The sequence below is a fragment of the Lissotriton helveticus genome, chromosome 1_1 (assembly GCF_964261635.1).
Source record: "Lissotriton helveticus chromosome 1_1, aLisHel1.1, whole genome shotgun sequence".
In the NCBI taxonomy this organism is placed as follows: domain Eukaryota; kingdom Metazoa; phylum Chordata; class Amphibia; order Caudata; family Salamandridae; genus Lissotriton; species Lissotriton helveticus.
In genome coordinates this window covers 377,161,086-377,178,327 of record NC_136057.1, presented here as the reverse complement: position 1 = coordinate 377,178,327, position 17,242 = coordinate 377,161,086, and the positions used below count along the sequence as shown (strand labels likewise).

Below are 17,242 nucleotides of genomic sequence, written 5' to 3'. Positions count from 1 at the left end.
GGAAATTTACTTATTCTTATATGTATAGGCGCTAAGACCGCGCTGAAAAGTAAAGGCCACGATACATGACCAGGTAATGCCTCGAGCAAGGTATTTATTTATCAATAGGTCCAGTTTTGTATTCGGGATGCGTGCTAGGAAAAAGGGAGGCTTTCAATTGGAAGCCGTGTTTAACGTTAAGTATGAAAGCGCGTTCACAACCGAGCACTTATAAGAGAAATATTATTTGGCTTATGCCTCTTACACAATCTGCATGCGCCTGGCCAAATCACTTAATCTTCCCGTGCCTGACCACAATGAATGTGTGTCCACTGTAACTTGCATAGCCAGGAGTGGTAAGCTAATATTTGTGATGGTTGAGCTAAAATGATCAAGATGTCAATCATTTTAGTACAGTCGATGTAAGAGCTTTAAGATCTCTGAAAGTAAGTTCTCATTTCATATAGTAATATTTGAAGCAACGAACTACAGGAAAAACATGCATGATATATTTACACATATAGAAATGTGAGAATACTTTTGTGTTGGGGCCTCGAATTGGAGAGCAACCAGTCGTTGCCATTTTATGCTTGTCCTCGCGGAAGGAATGGTACCGGTGGACTTGGTACTGCGACAAAACATTAATTAGGGACTGGGTGTACAGCTTTGTCACAGTGTGGCTCTGTGTGTGTGCGTGTGTGTGTGTGTGTGTGTGTGTGTGTGTGGCTCTCTGTGTGTGTGTATAGCTATGTCTATATGTGTGTGTGTAGCTCTGTGTGTGTAACTAAGTGTGTGTGTAAATCTGTGTGTGTGTGTGGCTCTGTGTATGTGCCTCTGTGTGTAGGTATGTGTGTGTAGCTCAGTGTGTGTGTCTCAGTGTGTGTGTGTGTGTATATGTGTGTCTCTATGTGTGTGTATTTGGCTGTGTGTGTGTGGCTGTGTGTGTGTGTGTGTGTGTACCTGTGTGTGTGTGTAGCTATGTGTATGTAGCTCTGTGTGTGTCGCTGTGTGTATGTGGCTGTGGCTCTGTGTAGATAGCTTTTATTGTAGGTGGCTCTATATGTGGATGCCTCGGTCTGTGTGAGTATGGCTCTATGTAGGTAGCTCTATGTGAATGCTCTATGTAGGTAGCTTTGTGTGGGTAGCTCTGTGTTGATGTAAATGCAATAAGTAATGCATTTGCAAACAATAAACATATTAGCATTGTAAATGACAATGCCATTTCTTTAACGATTAAGCTATTGCCTATGTAAATGACAAGGCCATTTATTAATAAAAAAAAATGTTTTTAAAAAAGCAATGCCAATAGCTCTACCTTTAATAATGCCGAGACCATTGCATTGTAAATGCTCGTTTCGGTTAGCTATACTGCTAACCATTGCTGTTTTATATACCGGAGACTCCCGTCTCGACGACGGGGAAATGATTCAGGTATGTGAATCTATGAAAGCTCCATTACTGGAGTAAGTTTGGTATCAAACTTCTCAACACATTAAACCCCCACTGATGCCAGTGTTGGATTTAATGCCAAATGCATGACAGAGGCCAACTTAGAGTGTCCCCCTGAACCTAACCTACAATCCACGTCTTGTCTGAGAGGCTGCCTAGGCTGCCACACGGCAGACATGTTGCTGGACCCATGGGTAGAGAGCCAACTGGGCCACTGCTGTTCCTAATAGGCGTTTATCCAACCTAGTGCCGTCCAGGCCATCGAAGATCCCTAGCAGCATTTGCAGCGGGTCATGGGGGACCTCCCAGCCCAGGGCCTGCGAAAGCTCCTGCTCCACTCCTCTCCAGAACCTCTCAAGCCCCGGGCACAGCCACACCATACTAGAAAGGTACTTACAGAGGGGAAAGTACTATTGTGGATATATTTGGGGAAAAAAGAAGCACTGGCATAGGGGACCTGGTTAGCAGAGACCCTGTGCACTATAATTGAAACCACAACAAAACAAGGCAAAACCTCTACAGATTGATTAAGATGCTTTGGGAAGGAATTTTGGATTTTGTTCTAAGAACCGCCTTGGTACGATATATTTGTAAGAATGGTTCTTGTATGGTTAAAGCCTGAATCTCACTTACTTTCTTGTGACAGGTGATTGCAACAAGGAAAGCTACTTTCCATGTAAGGAACTGCACTTCGCATTTGTGTAGAAGTTCAAATGGAGGACCCATGAGCCTAGTAAGGACAATGTTTAAATTCCACATCGGAGAGGGTGGTATTGTGGGAGGAATTATGCTTTTAAGGCCTTCCATGAACGCTTTGATAGAGGGTACCCACAATGACAAATGTTGACTGTTTTGCAGGTAAGCGGCAAAGGCAGCTAGATGTAATCGTATGGATGTGTATGCTGCATTACATCTTTGTAGATGCAGCAAATAGCAAATAATTTTCTGAAGCATCTAGCAGGTCAATTTTGTTGTTATTGCAGTAAATGACAAATCGTTTCCATTTGGCTGCATAGCTAGCTCTAGTAGTAGGGTGTCTGGCTTCTTTAATGATGTTCATACAGTCTGGTGGGAGGTTGAGGTAACCGAGCTCTAGGACTTCAGGAGCCAAACGCCCCAGTCGCGCCGAAGGAGCGCCAAAGGTAAGCCTGTCTACGCCCGTCCGCGCCAGGACCGCGCCTAGCGCCAGACCCCCTGGTCCAGGCAATGCCCAGCCCTCCCGCATTACATACGACGCCTCCACCCTCCTAGCCCTTAACCCCGGCCGACTCTCCAACTGCGCCCAAGCCGCTCCTGGACACACCCATGGACCCTTCACATGCTACTCCTGCAAGTTCGACGGCACCAAGAAAAACTCCTCATCCACGATCACACAACAGATATCTGACTCCAACCACCTTAAATGCATCCTGCTCAACACCCGCTCAGTCCACAGACACGCCATCGACCTCTGGAACCTACTAGACACCATTTCTCCCGACGTCGCCTTCCTAACAGAAACATGGATGAACGCCTCATCTGCCCCAGACATCACCATTGCCATCCCGGAAGGATACAAGATCATCCGTAAGGACCGCACCGACCAAACAGGAGGAGGCATCGCTATCGTCCATAAGAACTCCATCCGCATCTCAACCAGCTTAGACGTCAACCTTACCAGCGCCGAACACCTTCACTTCCAGATCCACACCGACCCCAAGACCACACTCAGAGGCACACTCCTCTACCGACCTCCAGGACCCCGTGCACAATTCAGCGACGTTATCACTGACTTTATCACCCCACACGCCCTCCCCTCCGAGGAATACATTCTGCTGGGAGACCTCAACTTTCACCTGGAAAAGAGCAATGACAGCAACGCCACCTCCCTTCTGGACAATCTCGCCAACCTCGGACTCAAACAACTTGTCACTACGCCCACCCACATCGCAGGTCACACACTCGACCCTATCTTCACCTCCAGCAAACATGTCTCCTTCAGTCACACCACTACTCTCCACTGGACGGACCACAGCTGCGTACACTTTATCTACAATAAGACCACAACTCACAACCATCCTCAACCTACTCTGCGAAGAAACTGGAACAAAATCACCATCGACCAGATCTCCTCATCGCTTCTTCAAAACCCCCCTGCCCACTCCTCAAACCCTGACCAAGCAGCCATTAACCTCACCCAATGGCTATCCAACAGCGCCGACATCCTAGCACCGCTGAAAAAACGTCAAATCAAACTAGGCAGCAAAAACGCCTCCTGGTTCAACGATCTTAAGAAATCGAAGAAACTCTGTCGCTCCCTCGAGAAAGCCTGGAAAAAAGACCCAAACACCAGCACCAGGGACGCCTTCAAAAACGCCACCCGCATACACCACCAACTAATCCGATCTGCCAAGAAAGCCGCATTCAAAGACCGACTAGACAACAACGCCCAGAACAGCAAGGAATTATTCAACATCGTCAAAGAATTTACCAACCCCTCAGCCAACTCCAACGACATCACCCCCTTTCAAGCCCTCTGCGACTCCCTAGCTTCGTTCTTCCACAACAAGATCGCAGACATCCACAACAGCTTCGACAACCGACCCGGAGACCAACCCACCCAACCTTCTGCAGGACCTTCACCCCCCTTGAACATCCTTAATGACTGGAACCCAATCTCCACTGAGGACACCATCCGCCTGATGAACTCCATCCACTCAGAATCCCCCACAGACCCCTGCTCACCACATCTTCAACAAAGCAGACTCCATCATAGCACCACACCTCCGAGACGTCATCAACTGCTCCCTCAACTCCGCCACCCTCCCGGAAAGCTGGAAACACGCAGAACTTGGCGCCCTTCTGAAAAAACCCACAGCGGACCCCACCGAACTCAAAAACTACCGCCCCATCTCGCTCCTTCCATTCCCGGCCAAAGTCATCGAAAAAGCCGTCAACAACCAGCTCGCCGCCTTCCTCGAAACCAACAAATCCCTCGACTCCTCACAGTCCGGCTTCCGAGCCAAACACAGCACTGAGACCGCACTCATCGCAGCAACAGACGACATTCGAACCCTACTGGACAAGGGAGGCACAGTCGCCCTCATCCTCCTCGACCTCTCCGCAGCCTTCGACACAGTCTGCCATAGCACCCTTCTACAGCGCCTCAGAAACATCGGAATCCAAGGAAAAGCACTGGAATGGATCACCTCGTTCCTCACCGGAAGAACCCAGAGAGTCCGCCTCCCACCATTCAACTCAGAGGCCACTGAAGTTATCTGCGGCGAACCCCAAGGGTCCTCACTCAGTCCCACCCTCTTCAACGTATACATGAGCCCCCTCGCGGCCATCGCACGCCAACACAACCTCAACATCATCTCCTACGCGGATGACACTCAACTGATCCTATCACTCACCAAAGACCCTAACACCGCCAAAACCAACCTACATGAAGGAATGAAAGAAGTAGCCGAGTGGATGAAGCACAGCCGTCTGAAACTGAATTCAGACAAAACAGAAGTCCTTATCTTAGGTACCTCCCCCTCCGCATGGGATGACTCTTGGTGGCCAGAGGCCCTTGGAAAAGCACCCATCCCGACGGACCACGCACGGAACCTGGGCGTCATCCTGGACTCCTCACTCTCTATGAACAGACAAGTCAACGCCGTTTCATCATCTTGCTTCAACATTCTTCGCATGCTCAAAAAAACATTTCGCTGGATCCCCACCGAAACCAAAAAAACGGTCACCCATGCACTGGTTACAAGCCGACTGGACTACGGAAACACCCTATACGCCGGTATCACCGCAAAACTCCAGAAAAAACTACAACGCATCCAGAACGCATCAGCCAGACTCATACTAGACATCCCGCGTAAAGACCACATCTCTAGTCACCTGAAAAACCTCCACTGGCTCCCCGTCAATAAGAGGATTACTTTCCGCCTCCTAACCCACGCACACAAAGCACTTTACGAACTTGGACCCGAATGCCTCAACACACGACTTTCCTTCTACACCCCCTCCCGCCAGCTACGATCCTCCAACCAAGCCCTTGCTACCGTACCTCGCATCAATAAAACCACCATGGGAGGCAGATCCTTCTCCTACCTCGCAGCTAAAACCTGGAACTCACTCCCCACTCACCTTCGTCTCACTCACAACCATCTTGCATTCAGAAAGCAACTTAAAACTTGGATATTCGACAAGTAACTCCCCACCCTTCTTCAAGCGCCTTGAGACCCTCCGGGTATGTAGCGCGCTATATAAATCTTCTGACTTGACTTGACTTGACTAGATTCAGTTGAGTTGGATTTGGATGCTGTATCTCTCCATGGATCTGGGTAAGCAGCTTTTGGGAGAGCCGTAGTTTTTGGCGTGGAACTACTGAGTTCCAGGAGTGTTGTGAACCATGGTTGCCGGGCCCATGTTGGATCAACTAGGATCATCTTTAGAGACTGTTGTTTGAGCTCGGGTACTATTAGCGGAATGAGTGGGAGTGGCGGGAAAGCGTACGCAAATATGCCTGACCCGTTCATCCATATCGCATTGCCCTTGGACAACGGTTGTGGAAACCTGGAGGTGAAGGTTGGGCAGTTTGCATTTGCGTGCAGTTTTATGTCTAGATACTGATGTAGGTAGAAGGGCTGGAGATGTGACTTGGTGAGTTTTATTGTGAACCCCAAGTCGTGGAGCAGCTGAATTGTTTGGTAAGTGTGGTGAACACACTGGCTGTGTGACTTGGCTTCTATTAGCCAGTAGTCCAGTTATGGAAGCACATGAATCTGTTGTCTCCGCAAGTGTGCTGCTACTACCGCAAGACACTTTATGAAGACCCTGGGTGCTGTGGTTACTCCGAATGGAACAACCTTGAACTGATAGTGTTGGCCGTCCACTGTAAACCTTAGATATTTCCTGTGAGCAGGGTGTATAGGAATATGGAAGTGGGCGTCCTTGAGATCTAAAGTGGCAAGGAAGTCACCTTGTTGAAGTAGTGGAAGGATTTGTTGAAGCATGATCATGTGAAAGTGATCTGACTGTATGTAGAAATTGTGAGGTCTGAGGTCCAGTATTGGTCTAAGAGTACAGTCCTTTTTTGGGATTAGAAAGTACAGGGAGTAAATCCCATACCCCTTGATGCTGTAGGGGAACTGGTTCTATTGCATGCTTTTGAAGCAATGAGAGACCTTCCTGTTTGAGGAGCGTGGGACACTGTTTGGCGGTAGGTTGGGGGGAGTTGTGTTAAGTTCCAGGCAGTAACCATACTGCATAATTTGTCTTACCCACCTCTCTGTAGTGATGGAGTTCCAGACAGGTAAGAACTGTGAGAGTCTTCCTCCAACCGGAGTGGAATGGTCTGGAGGGAGCGGAGGGAAGTCACTGTTTGTTAGTGGGGGGAGGTACGATTGTAGTTACCTCTGCCTCTCCCCTTGTTATTATTTCCCCTGTACCACCTCTGAAATATATCTTGTTGAGGGATGTTTGTGTGGGGCTTTTGTAGGAGGAGGAAGCAGTGTCTGCACTGATGTTTTTGGATGGGCCCCTATAAAAGGAGCGACGAATGGAGCCTCGTGTTGAAGGAGACTGTAATGCTCCCATAGATTTTGCAGTATCCATGTCTTTTTCATTTTTTCTAAAGCTGTGTCTACAGCTGGGCCAAACAGGTGTTCTTGGATGAACGGCTGATTCAAGATAGTAGTTTGCACTTCTTGTTTAAAACCAGAAATGCGCAACCATGCATGTCTCCGTAGTAAGACCCTGGTGTTGACCGATCTAGATGCAGTGTCTGCTTCATCGAGGGCACATTTAATGGATGCATTTGTAATTAACTTGTCCTCCTAGACCAGTTCATGGGCTTTGGCCTTGTATTGGTCAGTTTAAATGCTGAATTAGGTCCTCAAGCTCATTGTAGTGAGCCCTATCATAGCTGGCATCACCCGAGGTTTGAGAATTGGCACGTTTCCTTGCATTGGACACTACCAAAGAATCTAGAGGGAGTTGTCCTTTAATGTACGTGGGATGATTGGGGGCGGGTTTATATTTTTTATCAATGAGAGGATTGAGCATTCTGGTCCTGACAGGGTCTTTGAAGATGTCTGGTGCGTGTTTAATGACACCTTTGAGCATGGGCAATATTTGGATTGTCCTTTGTGACTGGGCAAAAGTATATACCAAGAAGTCTTCCTCCATGGGGTCTGAATGCATTTGTACGCCATGATATTGGGCAGCCCTATCAATAAGCTGACTAAACCCTATGTTGTCATCTGGGGGAGATGGTCGTGTTGGGTATGCCTCTGGATCAGGAAGGTCTGGAGGATCTGCAGGATCATTGTAATCTGCCCATGTCTCCTATGGTGTAGCAGTGTGATCATCAGGGTCATATAAAGGGTCATTATGTCCACCCTCGTCCCCTAGGTCATCATCATCATCCTGTGGTGGTGCTGAGTGTGGAGAGAGTCTAGGAGAGGGTATGGAAGACTTTGCAGGAGACAAAGGCTTAGTAGGAAGAACAGGAGAAGAGGGTTGTAGGGGTGAAGTTGCAATGTCTCTTTTCTTCACAGGCACCTCAGGAGAGAGTGAAGTGCCTAATTTCCTCTTCTTTGTTGGGAGACTGACAATATGGCCTGTTTAAGGGTCCACTTGCAATGTCTTTTGTTTTGGATCGATAGGATCTGGTTGAAACAGTTCATCCTGGTTGGTGTCTACTTTCGCTGCCAATTTTTTCAGTTCCGAATATGGTTTTGATTTCTACTCTGGAGCCGTAAAAGGTTTTTTTTTGCTCCTTCGGCTTCTATGTCGAGTCGGTAATCTTTTTCGAATCTGAAGGTGTTCGTTTTTTTTTGGGATCTGAGGCCGTTTGGTCTTTCGATGCCGAAGAGCTCGATGCCAAGGCCTTTTTGGAGGTAATGGGAGTAGGATGTATTCTCGATTTCAGTACCAACTGTGTTTTTTTGGGCACCGATATGCGGCTTGCTCGGTCCCAAGCTGCCGGAAGGCTTTTCCTTTGTCTTCGGAGGCGGGGCTTCTGAAGTTATCTTTCGGTTGCGACAAAGGCCTTCAGGCGAAGTTTTGACTGGAGCCTTCTTTTTCTCAGGTGGGGCACGGGCAGTTATACTCGCTCGTTGACCTAGAGTGGTGTGGTCATCGGAGTCGTAGTCATCAGCTTCGGATACGATGTCGAGCTCCTCCTAACTCTCTGCCACTGGAACGTCGGGGCCTTCATCGAAGATGTCTTCTGGCACCGGTGCAGGCTGTTGCACCATAACGTGTTGTCGAGCCCGGCGATCACGGATAGTCTTTTTGGATCGAAAGGAGGCGTAGGCTTGGCAATCTTTTTCCTCGTGTTCTGGCGAGATACAAAGGTTGCAGACCTTGTGATGGTCGCTGTGTGGAAATTTAGCTCCACATTGGGGGCATTTTTTAAAAGAAGTCCCTTCCACTAGCTGTAGGCCCGAATGGGGTCGATAGCCCCAGCGGCCCGCGTCGACGACCGGAATAGAGTATTTTTGAGTTAGCGCGTCGAAAAGCACGCAAACTAAAACAATACCGTTGAGTTGTGATGGTTAGCCTGTCGAAATGGTTTGGAAACACAGTACCGAACCGGAGCGCTAAAGTTACATCCGAAAACAATCTAAGGATGGAGTCGATGCCCATGCGCACTATCATTCACGGGAGGAAAATACTTCTTTCAAGACAGCAACAAACTGCAATCATCCGAGCCGAACACCAGATGGCGATCAATGCAAAAGTATGAATTCTGCAGCTCAAATTCAGTCTGCAGGCGTCATCGTGCAGGTCAGGAATGGTCAACTAATGCTGGACTCAAGGTCAGGATCACTGGGGAGACTTCACTGGGCAGGTGGGTCCTGAGCCCCAGGAGTCGATTTCTCCTGGAAAGGTCCACTATCCACAGGAGATTGGAGTCTTTCTCGAATGCAGCAGTCCCCCCAGCGTTTCAGGTAGCAGTTTTGCAGAAGCTGGAGACAGGCTGGTAGGGATTGGGCGAAGGCAGTCGTCATCACCCGCGTCCCTCGTCGGGTTGGCCAACCGATTAGGAGAAATCGAAGTGCGACAATGCTCCTTCGACTTCTTCTTATGCTTCGACTTACCCGACCCAGAGTGCGAAGACTTCGAAGACTTGGATGAATGGTGGTGGCTCCGCAACCGGTCCCTTGACCGCCCTCTTGACTGGGACCTCGAACGGTGCAGAGGCGACTGCTGGTGCTCAAGCAGCTTTCGGGACCGCTCCTGCAAAGCCTTCGAAGCCATCGACCGGCAGTCGAAGCACGACTTGGGGTCGTGGTTGCGCTCCAGGCAAAAGAGAGGCATGCGGTGCGGATCAGTCACCGACAACATCCAATGACAGGAACCGCATTGCTTCAAACCGTCATACCTCGTGCACCAGGAGTCGAAGACTCAAAAAAGTTGTCGGCAAAAGTCGAGAAAAAAGTCAGTTAAAAAGTGACTGGAGGTTCCGCTCTTTCCGGATCTGCGATAGCTGGCGCGAAAAAAAAAAAGAACTGACATCAGTGCGCGAGGGCGGCGTCTAAGTAGTTGTCGCAACGTCATCCCGGCGACCACGATGCCAACGACGGACACGGAGCTGACCGACGCCACCTTCCGACGCGCAGAGGTACTGCTGACGAAAAAACTTTACAGATCCAGTCTGACGCCTGGGGATTATTCTAAGGTGAGGAATCTATGCCTAACGTGTTTCTTTCAGAAAGAGCACTTTGGGATTTACAAGGGGCAGTGTCCACTTTTGGGGAACCCCTGGACTCTGTGCACCGCATTACCATCTAGTGGCAATATCATATACCGAGCCAGCTTGTTACAAAATGGAGAAAAAAAACAAAATTATTGAATTACTTCCACTGCTCAGGAGAAGTGCCTTACACCACATTTAAACATGATTTACAGGGATTTCCGGCAGTAAAGTCAATTGGCAACGCTTTCCACATACCCTAAAGCACAGAAAATGGTTGTTCATGGGCACATGCAATAAACAGTTTTTAGATCAATGACACCATAATATCACCTTCCTGTAACAAAGGGATAAAATCATGTAGCCTTGCAATTTTGAATTACGTTGAAATGTTCAAATTGGTTAAATCAAAGAAGAAATACCCAAAAGAGAAAAAAGCAAGGGAGGGCAACAGACTCCTTTTACCCAAATCATTTATTAAAAACACAGGAACGAAGAATAATTTAAAATGTGAGGGCTAAATCCACAATACTTACTGGTACGCCATGCTCCATAAGCACATTAGGGTTCATGATGGTTACCAACTGATGTAGGAGGTCAGGCTGTGACACAAATAGCTCTGGTGCTAGTTCCCTCATTACTGCCTCCAGCTGCTCAGCCGCATGAGAGGGAACACCATACCATGTCTTCGGTTCCCCCCTAATACGGTTAAACAAAATCAGAAAACAAAGATAAGAATCACATATAAACTAAGATAAGCAGCAGCAATCTAAAGAAAATGTGTATAACTAAATAGGTTTAACATAGACACTGTAATTTTAGCCTACTGCAATGCTGATGTTTCACATACATTCAGACAATTGCTCAAAAAGCTAAAATGCCACTTATGTTCCTGTAGATGCCGTTTTATTTGTTACACTCAAAGATGATAGGAAGCAGAGTCTAATGTGAAAACAACTGCATGTATAAAGTTGAATGGGAACCTTTGCTCATTTTCTGACCAAGCCGGATTCTACTTACCAGCTTCCTGACCTTGTCTCCTTGCCTGGAAGCGGACAGACAGCGCCAGGGGTCTTCTCGCCTGCCCGCCTCCCGCCGCCTAACTCCTTCTTCCAACGCGGAGTAGGGCCGCCGAGTGGAGCGTGGGCGGGCACCAGGAAAAACCACAACTCCCAGCAGCCCCAGCGGGGCAAACTACAGCGTTTTGGCGCCAGGAGGCGCTCAAATAGAGCGTCGCCCCTGACGAGTGGGGGAACCTTTGCTCATTTTCTGACCAAGCCGGATTCTACTTACCAGCTTCCTGACCTTGTCTCCTTGCCTGGAAGCGGACAGACAGCGCCAGGGGTCTTCTCGCCTGCCCGCCTCCCGCCGCCTAACTCCTTCTTCCAACGCGGAGTAGGGCCGCCGAGTGGAGCGTGGGCGGGCACCAGGAAAAACCACAACTCCCAGCAGCCCCAGCGGGGCAAACTACAGCGTTTTGGCGCCAGGAGGCGCTCAAATAGAGCGTCGCCCCTGACGAGTGGGGGAACCTTTGCTCATTTTCTGACCAAGCCGGATTCTACTTACCAGCTTCCTGACCTTGTCTCCTTGCCTGGAAGCGGACAGACAGCGCCAGGGGTCTTCTCGCCTGCCCGCCTCCCAACTCCTTCTTCCAACACGGAGTAGGGCCGCTGAGTGGAGCGTGGGCGGGCACCAGGAAAAACCACAACTCCCAGCAGCCCCAGCGGGGCAAACTACAGCGTTTTGGCGCCAGGAGGCGCTCAAATAGAGCGTCGCTCCCGTCTCGCGGGACGCGAGCGGGACGCCGGGCGAAGCCCGGGCCAAGGGCGGGCCCGTTTCAGCCCGTTCCAGACTGTGAGAGACTGGACTGGGCCACGGTATTTGCGTTTTTCTCTTGACCATTTGTTTCGTAGTCTCTCCTTGCTAATAATTGCGGTAAACTACACCTCCACCCTTGTTTACTGCGAGCTCAGTCTCTTTGCTCCATTAATACTGCTTAGTCTGAAAAGCATAGCGCTCGATCATGAATAGAGCCACCAGGAAGAGAAAGACAGAAAAAACTACTGATAAAACTACTGATATAACTGGTCCCATTGACTTATTCTTAAACAAGACCAATGCAGTTATCGATAATACCATTCAATTGATAGAACGAAGGGTGTCACATGAATTGGAGGTTGCTAGAAGAAGATCCTCAATGGGTCCCCTTGCTTCAGCACTAACTCCAATTCATAAGGGGCCGATCATTCCCTTGTTGAATCAAGTAAGTGCACTAGTTCACACAGTCCCAAACACCGTGGACTTGTCTGCAACACAATTGTCATCAGGGTCTGATTCGGTGGATGACTTAGAAAAAACACCGGATTTACAACTCTTACACAACCAAGACACAGCTTTGGAACCTAATTCAACGGGTGAAAGGGAGGGCGCCATACCTAAGAGGCTAAGTAGCGGGTTGATCATACAGGAGATTACATCTGCTCCACCAAATATTGTCAATCCTTGCAACCCGAATAAGAATAGTAATACTATTATAGTCCAGCAAATCCATCCTTCCACCGATAGAGTGGTTCTTAATACGCTTCTACAGAATACTGAACCACTGGGGAATCTAGATGCAATAGGCGCTGTAGGTGGTATACATAAACCATGTACCACATGTGTGTCACTGCATGATTTTCTTACAAACAGCTTGGGGGAATTGTTAAAATACCATCTGCAACCCTTGGAAAAAAGTATAAGGATAATTGAAAAACAACTTGCAAAACTAAATACTCCTGCATTTATTCAGAAGTCACTGGGCACCCTAGATATGGGGGAGGGGAAACCTAAAGAGCCAACTAAATCGGCACAACCGCTCACTCTACCAGCGGCGTGTCCAAAGTCCCTTGCACAAGACAGAGAAGCAAACCCCAAGACTAAAAAGAGTGCCAGCGCAAACTCACAAAATACACCTAAACCCCCGATTGTAGAGGGGAAGGGCCAATCTGATATCATCAGCGGTAATGTGCAACCCACCCCGGCCCTTGTGGCCTTAAATACCCAGTTAGCTAATTTTAAGGAGACCTTACATACATCACAAAAAACCCAGCCTCCCCAACCTCAGGGAAAAGAGAGAAAGGGCACTAGGTTCAGGCGCCCGTTTCATCTGCCACCTGAGGCCACCCCTTACACTGTTGTCCTAACAGGGGTGCCAGAATTGACAGATGGTTCGGACGAGCCCCCGTGGTCTTTGAGGAACAAAGTTCTGCAATGGTTAAGTCAAAACAGACCTCTCCAGTCATTTCACCACAGCAGAATAAATTCTGTGAGAAGAGTGTACTGGATTGGGGATACGAAAAAAAGTCTACAGGGTGACTGTGTTATAGTCAACTGCGACGATCCTGCCATGGTTGACTATATTTCTTCTTGGCCAGCGCTCGAAAAAAGGGGGGGGATTGACGTACAGCGTCTTTCCTTCTTCTATCCACCTTTAAACATCCCCAATTATGCTGACTCAACTGGCTGGGACGAAGTGCAAGACTGGCCTTGGACGCAGGTGGGGCACTCCAATAGAAACAGGAATAGCAATAATTATTGGACCAGAGGCTGGGATTCTCGCCCCTGGTACCATAGTAGAGGAAACCCAAACCCTGATTTCTGGAGGGGGGCTCCTACAAGGAACAGATACGACTGTTTAGATATGGTCGATTGACCAATAAAGGTCATTTCCGGGTTATCAGTAACCTCAACCCCCTCAATTAAGATCCATGACGTCCTTACCCACGTAGAAAGCACTAATCCCGTGGCGATAGAGAGTTCACAAGATCATGCTACGGGGGGCGGAAACCTGTCAGGCCTACACCAAACAGAACAACCTAGTACGCCACCAAAGGAGCGTGGACTTGGGACCACAGCTGAAACTACCTTTATGTATGTACACCAAAGTACAGCAGATAATATTCTAACTCATAATGAGATTGGAATTCTGCCCGTGGGTATTGTCCCATTAACTAGTCAGGAAGAATCGAGCCTACGTAACGAGGGAAAAAGTTTGCTAAAAATAACATCCTGGAATATTGCCGGGTTGGCTAAAAAAGCGCGGGACCTGTTATTCCTAACTTTCATGGAAAGGCAGGACATAATCTGCTTGCAGGAGTGCTGGGATTTAGATGAGACCCATATTGAGGGTTTTAGTACTTTCTATGTCCCTTCGATTCAGGGCACCCGAGGCAGAGGCTCGGGGGGACTGTGCATTTTCATCTCTAATCTCTGTAATATAGAAAAGAGTACATATGAGGTTAGTGGATCGAAGGCAGGGGTAGGGAGCCTACTACAAGGTCTGTTTATTAAATTAAATGGGCGTTCTTTCTTTTTGATAAACATCTATAATAATGCGCCAAAAGTGGAGGTCAAAATCTTAATAGCGGAGTTGGACTCACTGCTAAAGAGAGGTGGGCAGGGGGCAGACTGCCTCCTCATAGCAGGGGATTTTAATTGCCACTTATGCCCCTATAGTCAAACAAAAAATTGTGGCATCTTTGACTTAAGGGGGGATCCGACCACGCACTTCGAACACTCCATAGTGGGCAACCTGCTAAATCAACTTATGCACGATTGGGATTTGGCCTTCGCCAATGAACTTTGCGAGCCATCTGTAGCATTTCAGACAACCTTCTTTGGCCGTGGGGCAGGCACTGTAATCGACTTTATTTTAGTCTCGAACAGGAATCAGGGCTGGGTGGTGGGTTTTGATACGGAGGATTTAGCAATAAGCGATCATTTTCCTATCAGCACTTCCCTTAGCCTAGGGAAATTGGGAACCCAAAAAACAAGTACAATGAATATACTTCATGGTCGCTCAGTGGCGTTGGCCAGAAAAAACGGCTACGCCATAAAATGGGCAAAAATTGATCCCACAAACTTCCTGAAAGACTTGGTTCAGAAAGAAATGAGCCAGTTTGCCATCTGCTTAGAATCAAGCACCAACCCCGAGCAAATAATACAGGCGTATGACGGGATTACCGCCACAATAAACGCCAAGTTAATCAAAAAACAAAAGTTAGGGGAGGCAAAAAGATTACATGGATGGTTCAATCGAGCCTGCACTAAAGCACACAAAGCCCTTTTACAGGCCTTAAAGACAGTCCCAAGGGATAGCGGCCGAATTAAGGAGGCTAGACAAGTATACAAGCAGACCCTACGAACTAGACAGATAGACCTCAAAAACGCAGCTTGGGAAGCCCTGATAAAGGCAAGCGCCCTAAGGGATAATACAATGTTCTGGAAAGAAATCAATGCCCCCTTCTTCTCAGATAGGAAGGAAGACTCCTTGGAAATAGGTATACCAGAAGATACCTGGGTTAACTACTTCACCTCCCTCTATAAGAAAGAATCACTTGCATCGATCTCACAAGATGAGTTGGAGGCGGGGCGAGAGGTTCTTCCACCGCTTCATAGAAATTTCCCACTAAAAGTAATGTTTACCCCTGCAGAAGTGGAACAAGCGATCTGCCAGAGTGCTAGTCTAAAAGCCCCTGGACCTGATGGAGTTCCCATTGATCTATTTAAGGGGAACGTGGATCTCTGGGCCCCCCTACTAGCAAATTTCCCCAATACATGGCATGAAGCAATAGTCATCCCAATATTTAAAAAAGGGGACAGACAAGACCCAAAATGTTATCGTCCCATCTCCCTGCTAGACAACCTAATGAAAGTAGCAGGGAGGGTCCTCTTAACTAAATTACAAGCCTGGTCTGAGAGTAAGGGGATACTCTCAAAATTCCAATATGGATTTAAGTCCGGTTTGGGAACCGTAGAGCAGGGTCTAAACCTGTCCCTCATAATGAACAAATATATTGGAGCAAAAAAAGGGAATCTTTTCCTAACATTCGTCGATTTAACATCGGCGTTCGATTGCTTAGATCATGGAATGTTGTGGAAAACCCTTGCCATAATGGGGATAGATAAAAACATTTTAAGTTTTATTCAGGAGTTGTACAGAGACGCAGGCGCCACGGTGAGATTTGGCAAAAATGGCGAGCAAACCAGAAAATTTCCCATAGCAAAGGGTGTTCGCCAAGGCTGCATACTCGCGCCATTTCTATTTAACTTATATATTAACGAGGTAGCAGTATCGTTGATTGCTCTGGAGGTGGACTACCCTAAGATAAATGGTCTCTCAGTCCCACTATTGCTATACGCCGATGATGCGGTGATTATGGCCCGCACTCAGCGGGGACTCCAAAAGGCGCTAATGGGTTTTGCAACCTTCATGAGCTCTAGAGGCCTAAAAATAAATGTGGGGAAAACTTTTACGATGTCTTGTACCACCAGTAAAAAAGTTCCTGACTGCAAAACCTTCGTTAATGATTCAAAGATAGCTATGTCTAAAACGTTTTCTTATCTGGGCATTATTTTTAATAATAGGGGGACATGGTCCTCAGCGATCACCTCCCGGAACCTGGCCTTTGCACGCTCGATAGGGGCAGTTAAACAATTTGCAAAAAAACTTGGCGGGAAACCGGTAGACACACTCCTTAAGATCTATGCAGCAAAATGTGTGTCTACTGCGGTTTATGGGGCGGGGATCTGGGGACTTGCGGATAGCTCACAAATACAAAGGGTGGAAAATGCTTTTTTGAGGTATCTTTTAGCAGTCCCGCGTTCCACATCCACCACCATATGCCACAACGAACTTGATAGACCCCATATCAGTGATTTGATAAAGATAGCGCCAGTCATGTTATGGTACAAGATTTGGACATGCGAGGACACGACTTTCAATAGGGAAGTAATTTATGATTGCTTGGAGCAAGCCGAGGGCTCCAAGCAGCCATGGTTGGCCTATGTTAAGAAATTTCTGAATTCTATCGACCAACCAGAGTTATTTTCAAACCCAACATCATGTGCCCTAATCTCAAAAAAAGCATTAAAAAAGTCATGCCTTGGTTTATTGGAGGAGAGGAGATACTATCTGGATGGGCACAAGTCTACTATTGTAGCCCATCGTCAGATCCTCCATGATCATGGCCTTCATCCCTATTTGGCGCCAAATTTTTCATGTTATCACAGAATGCTCTTAGCACGAATGAGGACGGAATCTTTCTTTAGGCTAACAACGTTCCCTGTGCCAAATGATTGGTCCGGGAA

The 17,242-nt window shown here is 47.8% G+C and overlaps 1 protein-coding gene across 3 annotated transcripts in view; it reads right to left on the bottom strand.

The window, feature by feature from the left end:
* The window catches only part of KDM5A (lysine demethylase 5A), a 749,711-nt gene that overhangs the window by 508,237 nt on the left and 224,232 nt on the right, over positions 1 to 17,242 (bottom strand). For all 3 annotated transcript variants that reach the window (XM_078673709.1, XM_078673710.1, XM_078673708.1), the window contains one exon: positions 10,648 to 10,810. In XM_078673709.1, the coding sequence (XP_078529835.1) occupies positions 10,648 to 10,810 (163 nt within the window). The remainder of the gene's footprint in view (positions 1 to 10,647; positions 10,811 to 17,242) is intronic.